The following is a 12,079-nucleotide window of genomic DNA, read 5'->3' as shown; positions in this document are numbered from 1 at the left end:
TCTACTTCTGTTTGCTCTCCTCTTCCACTCCATCCTACCATTTAACTTCCTTTACTTCCTTTTTCCTCCCCCCAGTCTTCATGGCAGAACACACTAACTCTTATTCTGCCATCTGGTCTACCTTTCCTTCTTCAAATTATCCTTGAGTCTGACTCAGTTGTGCTGTTCACTCAATATGTGAAGTTCTTATTATTAAAAGAACAAATTTATACCAATATAATTTTGCAAAGGGTAACTTCTGGTTGATCAGGAATTTCTGCAGAGAGTTTTGATGTATCTTAATTCTTTGTAATAACTGTGTCTCGAATAAGCTGCTGGGGGTCAGGAATGGCCCTATTTTGCAGAACAAAAACCTAGACAAAGTGTTTACTTAATTAGGCACAGTGTTCTCTAGGATCATGGCACTGATTAACCTGAGGTAGGCAGGACCATACTGGGCTATATAGTTACTGAATAGACTGATTACATCCTTTCTGTTTTCTATTTATTGCATTAATGTGATCAGGTATCTGATTCACTTGAGCCTTGGAGAGCTGGCCCTGCTGTCTGAGATGCTCATGGACATCCCCCATGGATGCCCATGGGGCAGGCAGTGAGGATGGCTGCTGCCACTGGTCCTCTGCAATCTCCCTTGGCCTCAGCCTCCCTCCAACTAGAATAGGAGGTGGGTCACAGGGAGGCACTTACCCCAGGGAAGCACTTCTTGCCTGCAGAGAGGGTCTTTCAGCTTTGGATCCCTCAAAGGCACAAGGAATGCGACCATGTGCCCAGGAGACAGATGAGTGGGTGGAGGCAAATTCTACTTTACCTTTGCAGCTCCTTCCATCCTCCTGCAGAATGTAGCCTTTCGGGCATGAACACTGGTAACTCCCTTCTGTGTTCTTGCAGATAAAATTGCAGGGTTTGGGGGCCTGGTTGCACTCATTCAGATCTACGATCAAAGAGATACAATGTGACCGCCCATCTAAAAAGATGCCTAAATGCTCAATACCCACAGCATCTAACAAAGAATCCTAGTTTTGAGGAAGGAAAAAGTAAATTCTGTGTAGTCTTTGATCACTGTCTTACATTTCCTTAAGAAATTACACAGGCTTTTTAGATTTTTAGTTTGAGGGTGGTTTTTTTTTTTTCACCATAATGTACAATTTCCACCTGGGAGTAAACCTGAGCATCAGAAATAGAGCACTTACCTACGCAGGCAGTTCCGGTTATATCTGGAGTATAGCCAGTTTTACAAATGCAGTGATATGATCCTCTGTCATTGATGCATTCCCCATTCCGGCAAACATCATGAATAACCTTGCACTCATCAATATCTATAATTTAATGAGTAGAAAGTAAAATGAGAAAGACATTGTAAAATGGACAACATTCATACATAGGGGTCACTTCACGATAAATATTAAAACTGTGTGACTATATTATGGACCTAAGGAATTAAACCAAAGGGATGACAGCATACGTTTCATATGTAATGGTAACTGTATTGAAAGGGAAATGAATAACTTTATTAGACTATAGGGGAAAACTTAATAATTGCTCTTCTAAATTTATATTGTTTTTCTCCATTGGGTCCAGAGAACAACATCTAGACATATTTAACTCCTTGCTCCATCTCATGCCATCAAGCTTGCCTCCTCCAGACATCTCATAAATGAATCACAGCAGAAGATCCTTTTGGTAAGGAAATCCCATTTTCTTCTAATAGTGTATGTCCAAAATAAGGAAAGTTTTCTTTCTATTCTTTTTGTTGTGTTTAAAGTTAATCCTGAAAAATAACAGATTGCACACTACTGGGGAAATGGGACCAAACTTCCCTCCTTTGGTTGAGGGAGGCATCAGTGGATCACTGGGCTGAGTTTTTGCAACCTGCTAGGGAAGAGAGACCCTTAGTCACAGCTCCACCACAGGGAGAAAGATTTGGTCAATATGTACTATTGGGCATTAAAGACACTGTCCCCCATATCTTGACCCATCTATTTCCTTACTGCTTGGCGGGATGCCAATACCAAGGGAGTTCTTAGCCTTTGATTGCCAAGTAACCATTTTCTATCAACAGCTCTTATTTTTCCTGATTTTTTCAAGTTTACTCTGAAATGCAATTTAGCATACCCGCATTGGTCTCAAGAAAAGTCTTTCCACCATCTCATTTTCATATCCTCCAAAGAATCATAAACTGCTTTTGGTCATTCCATCTTATCTATTCTGTCTTTTACGACATCCAGTTCTGTTATTCCACGTTAGCCACATCTTTCTAACATGAACACAAATCCTCTTCAATCTCTTCTCCTCTCACTTCTAATTTCCTCCCAAGGAGCTCAAAAAGTCTTTCTCCTTTCTCTTTCATGAGACTAAAAACAATTTCAGTTGATAAACATAATCCTGAAATTTTTTTTCAGAGTTGCCTCAGACACCTCAACAGCCTCCTCCTCATCCCTCGCAAGTTCAAGCAACTTGCAGTTTCCCAGAGGCAATTGTCTTAATTGCCAATACAATCGCCCCTCCATATCCAGGGCATTGGTTCCAGGACCCCCTCACTGATACCAAAATCCACGGACGCTCAAGTCCCTTGTATAAAATGGCATAGTATAGTTGGCACTGTAGGTTCAATCAGCCTCGAATGGATATCAATCTAGGGTTGGTTGGATCTACGGATGTGGAACCTACAGATGTGGAAGGCTGACTGTGTATCAGCGTTGTTTATACTTCTTTCATGCAGTATATTTCAGCCAATTTTATGAGATAAAATACACATTGGCGGACTAGTTTAGGAGTTTAGTGATCATTTATTCCAAAGTTTATCTAAAAAATTATATTCTGAGTAACCAGTAACTGACTTACAACAAACTTCGGCTTGAAAAGTTGAGGACTTGTAATGCAGAGGCAGGGACTCAAGCACACACAATTTAATCAGACCAAGGACACTTCGGCAACATGAACTTGAATATCTAAAATACCATAATGAAGCCTCTTTTTGTCAACTTATACTATGCAACTCAGCCTAGGCCCATATTATAGATTCTGTATTCTCTTCTCATCTGTTCTTCATTAAACAAATTCCCTGAAAGTATTTTCGGACCATAAATGAAGTACCTGCTCTGTTGGTCAAAAATCAGAACAAAATAAAGTACCTGCTCCGTTGGTCATAAACCCTCGGCCATGGGGGCAGAGTTTTTTGAAAGCCACAGTGCCCTGGAAAGGGCAGATCTCACAGTGGGGACCCCAGCCTCTCCCTCCGTCGCAGCAGCATTCAGACTTGGTGACTGGGTTCCTGTTGCTTGAGCCGATCTGACACATGTTTTGGAGCACCTCTGTGAAGCAGTACCCTTCCCGGTTGTCTGGATGGGACATGATATTGCAAAGAGAATTGGGGGGAATTTTAGGAGCATAACAAGGTATTCAGAATTTGGTCAGATATAAAACCCAAGAAGGATGTTAACACTTTACCCTGGGTGAGAAGGAGCAAGAAGGGAAAGCTGGAAGCGGCAGTAAGAGAGAAAGGATGACATCTGGGGAAAAGAAGAAAGACAAGAAATTCAGTAAGTGGGCAGAAAGGCCTTGGCCTCAACAAGATTATCACTCTATCTGCTCCCAGAAATATGGGGGAATAGTCATTCTCTAGCGAGGGGCAGAGAAACACTTGGAAACTGATCCTGAGCATCAAGGGCTTAAAAAGGGAGCTGAGAAAGAAATTCCAAGCAAGTAATTCAATGATACAATTAGCAAAGGAAGAAGTTAGCGGCAGGGTGGTGCTAAACCCAGTGGACAATCACGGTCATTGAGTCATCTCCAAAATATGAACATTTTTAACAGTTTCTATCATTTCAAATAAGAGATCTGGTTTCAAGTGTCCCAGTGGGGGGTTACAAAAGCATCCTGTCATCTGTACTCACCCAGGCACTCATCCTGGGTGGGGCTGGCTGTGAAGCCATCATTGCACTCGCAGGTATAGCTCCCCCTGGTGTTGAGGCAGCGCCCGTTCTCACAGATCCCAGGCTTGGTCTGACATTCATTCTCATCTGTGTGGTTTAATTGAAGGGCCAAAAACAAGAGGAGTCATCTGTCTGCTTTGTACAAAGATGGATTCTTTTTCTTTTAAAAATTTAGTTTGTGAATAGGTAACCTATTCACATTGTTCCAAATCCAAAAGGTACAAAAGAATATTCAGCAAATGTGCCCCTCCCTCCCCTTTCCCCAGCCACCAAACTCCCCTCCTGGGAAGCAACCAGTGCTACCGCCAGTTTCTAAAGTATCCTTCTAGAGATGAATTATGCCCATACAAACAAATACAACCATTCATGCATGTACCTCCACCCTTTTAAAAACGTAATTGATAGCATTTTTATATACTTAAACAGATGATAGCATTTTAGGTACATTTACATTTTTCACTTAATAAAATTTAAAACTTCTCTTATCTGTACATGTAGAGGATTCTCAAAAGATTATTTTAAATGAAGGAAAAAGAACCTTAAGATCAATCTGTTAAAGAAATATTACAGTACTTCACTAGAATAATGTCTGTGATGGTCAGTTTTGACCTGAGGGAGTTTATCTATACTAATCTTCTGATTCAGTGTAGATTATGCTTATTATAATACTTCAATAATATTAAGGAATCATAATTCAGTCTCCCAGGTTTAAAAAAAGCCTTAAAATAGCTGGAGAGTCTTATGATTGTTTAGAAAGACCATAAAGTAATTTGCCTAGGCGCTTCCAACTGAGAATAGTTTCAAGCCCCTGAGGCAGAGATCTCCTTAGGAGAGGCAGAGGCTAGGAAGGTGACATTCAGAACAGCGTTAAAACAGCTCAAAATTCCCAATGCCAAGGCCACCCTGATACCAATTAAATCAGAATATCTGAGGTGGGACCTGAGCTCTCCGAGTGATTCCAGTGTGCACCTGAGGCTGAAAATCACTGATCCCAGAAGATCCAGTGTATGATCATAAATCCACATGCTTTTTCTGTGCTTTGGAAGTCTGCTCTTCAACTTCCGTTTAATTCTGTATCTTACAGAGTAAGAGGACAATGAGGTTCTTAAGCTTCTTGACCAACATAAAATATACTTTCCTGATATGATTGAATATTAAAAAGGAAAAGGATACATGTGGGAATTTTCTAGTATTTTTTTCCTATATTTACTGACTAAAGCAGAGGTCAGGAAATTTTTTCTGTAAGTAACAGGAATGGTATAGTATTACCATATAATATACAGTCAACAGTTTAGGCTTTGCAGGCCATGTGACCTCTTGTTGCAACTGCTGCACTCTGCTCTGCTGTTGTGGCATGAAGACAGCCATGGAAAATAACGAATGGTTACAGCTGGGTTCCAATGAGTCTATTTACAAAGACAGCTGGCGGACTGCCAGGCTGAATTCGGCCCTAGAGCTGTGGTTTGCCAATCCCTGGTCTACTATGGTTTTCAAGGCTGAAGCCACATTAGAATCACCTGGGGAGCTTTAAAAACTACCAGCGCCTGGGCCTCAATCTAGATAAGAGCAGTTTCTCTGGATGTAGATCCCCATGGTCTAGTGATGCTCCCGGGCCACAGGGACCAGGCATCTGGACTCAATGTCAGGGTGGTGGTAGAAAGTCAAGTCAACAGAGAGGTATTCCAATGTGGTGGAAAGAACTGACCCCAAAACAACAAAGGAGTATAAAAACAGCAAAGGAAGGGGCTAGAGGAAATACCTCGTCTTCTAATCCTGGCAGCAAAATGGGCCTAGAAAGCAGGCAAAGGCCAGCTCAGAGGAAGAGAATGATGTTGCTGGTAGAATTCATAGATAATCGAGAGGCAAGGGGACCTCTACAGGAAGTCATGAGATGAGGTAAGAGAGGCAAGAAGAACACAGTGTCCACAAAGACTCAGAGCCCACGTCTCTTCTGTCCTTTGTCATTTCCCACTCATTCAAAGCTCCTCTGGTGGGGATGCCCTTACCTACGCAGCCTTCTCCATCGGGTCTTCGCTGATACCCAGGTCCACAGATGCAGATGTATGTGCCAATGAGGTTCTTGCATTCCATCTGTTTTTCAGCACAATCATGTTTACCCTCTTCACACTCATCCTCGTCTGGAAAGAATGTACAACCACAAATTCATAAAAGGAGCTGCCTTAACTTCCTGCCTTTTAAACACAAAATGGTATTCAGTAACTAATTTTCATTGACACTATTTCAGCATTAACCTACTTCCTTTTGCACTGTTGGGAAGTGGTCTCTTAAGATGGGAAGGAGTCTTCTAACCCCCTCTGAACTTAATGAAGAGATTTCTCTCTGATAAATTCTTCAAAGGCAGGAAGTGTGATTTCCAATTCTCTTTGACAAATTGAACTAAAAAGGCCTTATAAAAGGCTTTCATAATATGATAATTATAACAACAGCATTATCATACGGATATAATAATAAACCAAAGCTTCCATTATACAATACTTATAACAATATAATAGGTTATATCTTAATATCAAAATATTAGAATCATTGTGAAATATAATAATGAAAGTTTTGGTTTTTATACTTTGAGGAAAAGACAAGCATCCACAAATATCTTCTTCTCTACCGGTTCTTCCCTCCATTTCCTTTTTTTCTGGAAGTGTGGCTCTTCTTCATTCATTACTTTCTGTCCTATGGCATTTCCCTCTCTTTATCTTTCCCCGTTATATTATCTGAGCTGAAAAATTTGGACTTTAGCCTGCATGTGACGTGGAGCTCTCACTTAGGGAGTTTTCCTACCTTTAAGAAAAAATCTATTTAAGCCATTTGAGGAGAACAGATATCTGCTCATTTAAGACTTTGGGAGGAGCAAATCAGAGCTCTTCAAGGATCCCCAGGATTTACCCATCTTTGTATAACAGAGCTTAGTCCAGTGCTTTGGAAATTGCAGGTGTTCAGTAAGCACTGTTTAAAGTAGATTCCAGGTGTTACCCCATTCTTGGACTATAATATCCCTTAGTGATGGGGATTATTTTTTAGTATTCATATTCCTTCTTTTGTGTTCTCATTTATCATACTGGGATATGATTATATCTGTCTCAGCCTCTTCATATTGAGCTTCTTGCATGTGGGGAAATGTCTTTTTTTCCTTTATATCTTCACACCTTGCAGAATGGCTGGCATGTCACAGGCATGCAATGCATGGTGAACTAAAAAGGATCTGTAGTGCAGCCTTCGACTCAGCCTTAAGCTACAATTTAGGAGAAAAGGTAGCAATGACAACCCCAATATTATCCATGGACTACAGCAGTGCTCCCCAATTCCCAGCCTTCCTCCTAATTGGAAGCTTTGGAGGGACACCTCCCATCATAGACAAAGTGAGGGCTCCCTGGCTTAGGTGACCTTGAACATGAGTGTCTCACCTCTGCACATTCTTCTGTCTTCTCTCAGAACATATCCAGTGGGACATTTGCATTCATATGAGCCGTAAGTGTTCACACATCGGAAAGCACAGAGCAGAGGATTCTGGGCACACTCGTTTATATCTGTGGCAGAATGTAGTAAGAGAATAATGGATCATAGGCACCAACCAAAAACAGGAATATACTTTTAGCAAAAGTGGTAATGCTTCATTGTCATAAACATGGATAGGCCAAGCAGTCTCTGATGTTCAAAGAATTATAAAATTGAGTTGGTTATTTTATAATTGGTATGAGTAGGGTGATCATACACCTTGCTTCTTCCAGTACAAACTCAGTTTATGCCTATTGTGCTGGTATAACTATTAACTGCTATTTAGGTGGAAGAGAAATTACAGGTCACCCTACATATAGGGAGCTTTTCTGAAATCCTGGCTTTGAAGTCTCAAGTTGACCAGTTGCCTCTCCCTAAAGGCACACGGAGTGGGGATCAGTTTCACCCCATTCAGCCAAAATAACTGCCAAGTCAACTGCTGTCAGTCAGAAAAGAAGCAACCCATCCAATATCATTAACCACCTCCCCTTCCCCAAATAAGAGAGGCTCCTGTGAAGTAACAGTGATTCTTATGCCCAAGAAAATGGTGTTCTGAATAATTTCACACCGATGCCCAAGTTCTAGCCTTAAATAGCTAGGAATAATAATAATGATAGATTAATAGATAGAAGTGGTTTCTGTAGATTGCATAGTTTGGAACCATCAGAATATGTTTTGGAAAAGCAGGGTTAAAACAGACCATCTTGATTATCATGTTTCTCCCTAAGGGCCATGATCCTGCCTGAGAATATCAGTGAGACCCTAGATCATGATTTAAAAATTCACCAACAACTTTGACTATGAGTATTGATGGGTCATATTTCTAATGAAGAGCTCACTTTAATACCCACTTTACTGTCTCCTCCCCTTCATTCTTTTATTAAACCAGTGGTTCTCAACTTGAGAGTGCATCAGAATTACCTGGAGGGCTGCTAGGCCCCACTCTTAGAGTTTCTGATTCAGGAGGTCTGGGACGGGGCCTGAAAATCTGCATTTCTAGCAAGTTCCCAGGTGATGCTGATGTGGCTGATCCAGGGACCACCCTTTGAGAACCACTATTCTAGACACTCCCTCCCTTTCCTTATATCCTACCAGGCATACTGACAGTTGCTTAGAGCGTATGGACAGCCTCTTTTGCTGTGATTGCTCCCAGACGGTTAAAGGATATTGGTGGTTATCTCAGTGTGTAGATGTTTCTATGAGTAGAAAAGAAAAAGAAAGGGTGCACGGGATACAAAGAAAAAAGGTTGCAGAGGGGGGGAATGGAAAATAAGAAAGAGGGTAGTAGACAAGGCAGGTGTTGTATCTAAATATTAGTAGTAGAGGACTTCCCTGGTGGCACAGTGGTTAAGAATTCCCCTACCAATGCAGGGGACACGGGTTCGAGCCCTGGTCCGGGAAGATCCCACATGCCGTGGAGCAACTAAGCCTGTGCGCCACAACTACCGAGCCTGAGCTCTAGAGCCCATGAGCCACAACTACTGAGCCTATGAGCCACAACTACTGAGCCCATGTGCCACAACTACTGAAGCCCGCACGCTTAGAGCCCATGCTCGGCAACAAAGAGAAGCCACTGCAACCGCAATGAGAAGCCTGTGCACCGCAACAAAGAGTAGTCCCCGCTCGCCGCAACTAGGGAAAGTCTGTGTGCAGCAACGAAGACCCAACACAGCCAAAAATAAATAAATTTAATAAAATAAAAAATAAATATTAGTAGTAGAGACACCAACAAGAACTCTGCATGAGATGCGGCATAACTTGTGCCATGAACCACTTACATCTTTTTCAGATACTCTCTGCAGATAGGAGGCCACATAGAGAAGAAATGATAGCATGGCCCACCAGGCCCAGATTTTCCTTATTTTATATACCCTGCGTGGTATTTAATATTCAGAATTGTAATCAACCACGTACTGTCCCTGTGATCAGAACATGTAACCAACTATTCTGTGTTTAAGAGGCTTACCTTCACAAGTCATCATTGGACCAGGCTCAAATCCCTCCTCACAGGTGCATTCAAAACCTCCGATCACGTTCTTGCAGGTTCCATTTCCACAAGGATTGCCCACCGAACACTCATCCGTATCTGCAGGTGATCAGAAGTGTAGTCAAAACATGATGCATTGGGAGAAAAATGGACTTGGACTCAGAGAATACCTTTCCTTCTATCGGAATATTTTGATCTCTAACATCTTGTTTTATTCTCATTCTGTCCTTGAGAAAGGAGTGCATGGGTCTTATTACCACAGATTTATAGCTGTGAAATTTGACTTGCTAAGTGGCAGTGGCAGTGGCAGTGACAGTTATGGTACCTGGGCTTCTTAGCCCTTACAGTGCTCTTCACCATGAGTGTCCCCAGCCTCCTGCATTATGAAGTACATCTACTGGGAATAGATACTCAAAGGGTTAAAACAAGGCGTCTCTCACAAGTCAAAAGTTTTCGCTTACTTAAAGCTAGAAATACATCTCCAGTTTGGCCTTACATTACATCATTCTCCAAGAAGTCTTAAACATGATGCATTTTTGCCAGATATAAAATAGAAGACTAAACATACGCAAAATAAGAGACCAGAGGTTAAGCAAAATTAATACACAAGATAAAGTCAAGATTCAAGTAGATTTTGTTGATTTTGTTGAAACCAGATGGTTTACATTAGGCAGAAGAAAGGCTAGGAAAAATGTGTTTAGGGTATGATCTCTCTAAACAACTGTGGAGAGAGAACAAATCTTACCAAGGAAGGCCAAAAAATATGTATGTCTCCTAACCCATCCACCTAGAATACTGACTGTTCTTATTCTGACACAGCTCTTGGGGGAGAGGGCCTTCCTTTGGGAAAGGAACATTTCAGAGAAATAACATTGCGATCTCAGCTGTCTAGAGCACAGAAGAGTGATGGGTTATTACCAAGGACTATGTCTCACGTTAGGTTCTGAAATCAGCAAGTGAGGCCAGGAGGGTATGGCAGAGAGGCCCTGGGTGAGGATGCTTATTTCTCACATTCATCGTAGCACTAACTGAAGATACTGAATAGAAAACATTGACAACTTTGCTTTTGTTCTGCTGTGAAACTGCATTTCGCTCTCAAGAATATTACATCTCTTTCAAGTTCATAAAAATCACAATATCATTGGTTTTTAGAGCTGTAAGGTAATTAGAAATATTTTAATCCATCTGCATGATATTACATTCTGAGGCTTAGAAAGGCAGTTAAAACCTCCTACCCTGATTCCCTATATGGAAAGAACATCTTTTAATGGACACAGACAAACCCTCGGCATTTATGCCATTATTAATTTAGGTTACATTGAATGGCTTTGGATTTCTTAGATAAAAGAGGTCAAAGATCAGCCGTAGGAACCATTCTTTGACATTTTAATAAGGGGGTTAAAACAAGAGGAATGTACACTGGGTACACAGCCTTTCATAGTACTAACTGTAACAAAATCTGGGTAAATTCTGTGTTTTACATACTAAGAGAATAAGATTATGACCATTAACAATTTTTTACCTTTAAATTTCACAAAGGCTTTCGCGATATATGCTGTCCTTCCTACTATCTCTTCAAACGTGTTCAGTGTCCTCCTCGTCAGACTGTAAGGTCCATGCGAGGAAGGACCATGTTGGCTTGGTTCACTACTGTAGCCATAGAACCTAGCACAGTGCCTGGTGCATGGTGGGGACTCAGCTAGTATTGCTAGATGAATGATACGTGAACAAGTGTCTAAAACTTATTTCTGTCCCATCTTGGTACTTATTCTTCCTAGTGTGAATGCTGAATAGCTGAATTTCTGATTTGTAAAATCCCAGTAACAGAAACCGCTTTATTACTCACCCACACATTCATTCCCTTCCAGAATGTAGCCAAAGGGACACTCGCAGCGATAGGAGCCATCGGTATTGATGCACTGCCCGTGTTTACAGACATCAGGTTCTTTGCACTCATCCATATCTTAAGCAGAGGAGGAAAAAAGAGTGAATAACAATGTATTTTTGGAAACACAAAGGTAAATTATGATCATTTCAGTGCCTAATCGATGAAATATCTAGTATTACAATATTAACATGCAATACCATAATACAATTGGTATCTAAATGAAAAGACCAAAAAAAAAAAAAAGAGCTTCATTTTCCAAGATAAATGTGGAGAAATAACAGCTAGAGAAAGGACAAAGAAGAGGCTGGTTGAAAATGTTAAGAAATGCTGAGAATGCAGCACAAGCCACTCACCAACCGCTGAATCATCGGGTCCCACAATGATTCCACTTCCATAGGGACAGATCTGGCGGAAGGCCTCTGTGGTGGAGATGAACTCTCGTTAATAGGTGGGCCAAAGGCAATTAACTACAGGCTCCTCCCCAAGTATGGTGTGGAAGCTGCACACATTGGAACATGATGAACAAGCCAAGCCCAGAAACCAGAGGGAGATAACAAGGCTCCCAGAGCTGGTGTACCTACGACTTGGGCAGCTTTGAGGCATAACATAGTTCAGAGAAAATAACTACCTAGCTCCTGAGATAAAATCATTTTAGTGAACATTTTAGTTGGACTTAAAATTCAACTGCCTTACGTTTTGAAGGTCTACAATCTTATAGCCTGTACCTTGAATGGCCAAAGAGAAACGCAGATAGTAGACATA

The 12,079-nt window shown here is 41.2% G+C and overlaps 1 protein-coding gene and 1 long non-coding RNA gene across 3 annotated transcripts in view; one reads left to right on the top strand and one right to left on the bottom strand.

Moving 5' to 3' along the window:
• FBN1 (fibrillin 1) overlaps positions 1 to 12,079 on the bottom strand; it is a 252,069-nt gene that overhangs the window by 28,336 nt on the left and 211,654 nt on the right. Inside the window, exons 51-59 of one of the 2 annotated variants that reach the window (XM_030842674.2) lie at positions 11,671 to 11,736; positions 11,276 to 11,392; positions 9,409 to 9,528; positions 7,352 to 7,474; positions 5,939 to 6,070; positions 3,894 to 4,019; positions 3,132 to 3,338; positions 1,191 to 1,316; positions 809 to 931 (exon numbers count right to left, since the gene is read on the bottom strand). In XM_030842674.2, coding sequence (XP_030698534.1) covers positions 809 to 931; positions 1,191 to 1,316; positions 3,132 to 3,338; positions 3,894 to 4,019; positions 5,939 to 6,070; positions 7,352 to 7,474; positions 9,409 to 9,528; positions 11,276 to 11,392; positions 11,671 to 11,736 — 1,140 coding nt within the window. Of the gene's footprint in view, positions 1 to 808; positions 932 to 1,190; positions 1,317 to 3,131; positions 3,339 to 3,447; positions 3,510 to 3,893; positions 4,020 to 5,938; positions 6,071 to 7,351; positions 7,475 to 9,408; positions 9,529 to 11,275; positions 11,393 to 11,670; positions 11,737 to 12,079 lie in introns of those variants that run through there. The other variant, XM_060294282.1, reaches the window with a different exon arrangement.
• The window catches only part of LOC132596851 (uncharacterized), a 69,125-nt gene that overhangs the window by 22,437 nt on the left and 34,609 nt on the right, over positions 1 to 12,079 (top strand). Inside the window, exon 7 of the long non-coding RNA XR_009563003.1 lies at positions 1,579 to 1,680. This is a non-coding gene — a long non-coding RNA (uncharacterized lncRNA). The remainder of the gene's footprint in view (positions 1 to 1,578; positions 1,681 to 12,079) is intronic.

This window comes from Globicephala melas, chromosome 2 (assembly GCF_963455315.2).
Source record: "Globicephala melas chromosome 2, mGloMel1.2, whole genome shotgun sequence".
NCBI lineage: Eukaryota > Metazoa > Chordata > Mammalia > Artiodactyla > Delphinidae > Globicephala > Globicephala melas.
Note: the sequence above shows the minus strand (reverse complement) of the source record. Positions and strands in the feature narration are given on the sequence as shown.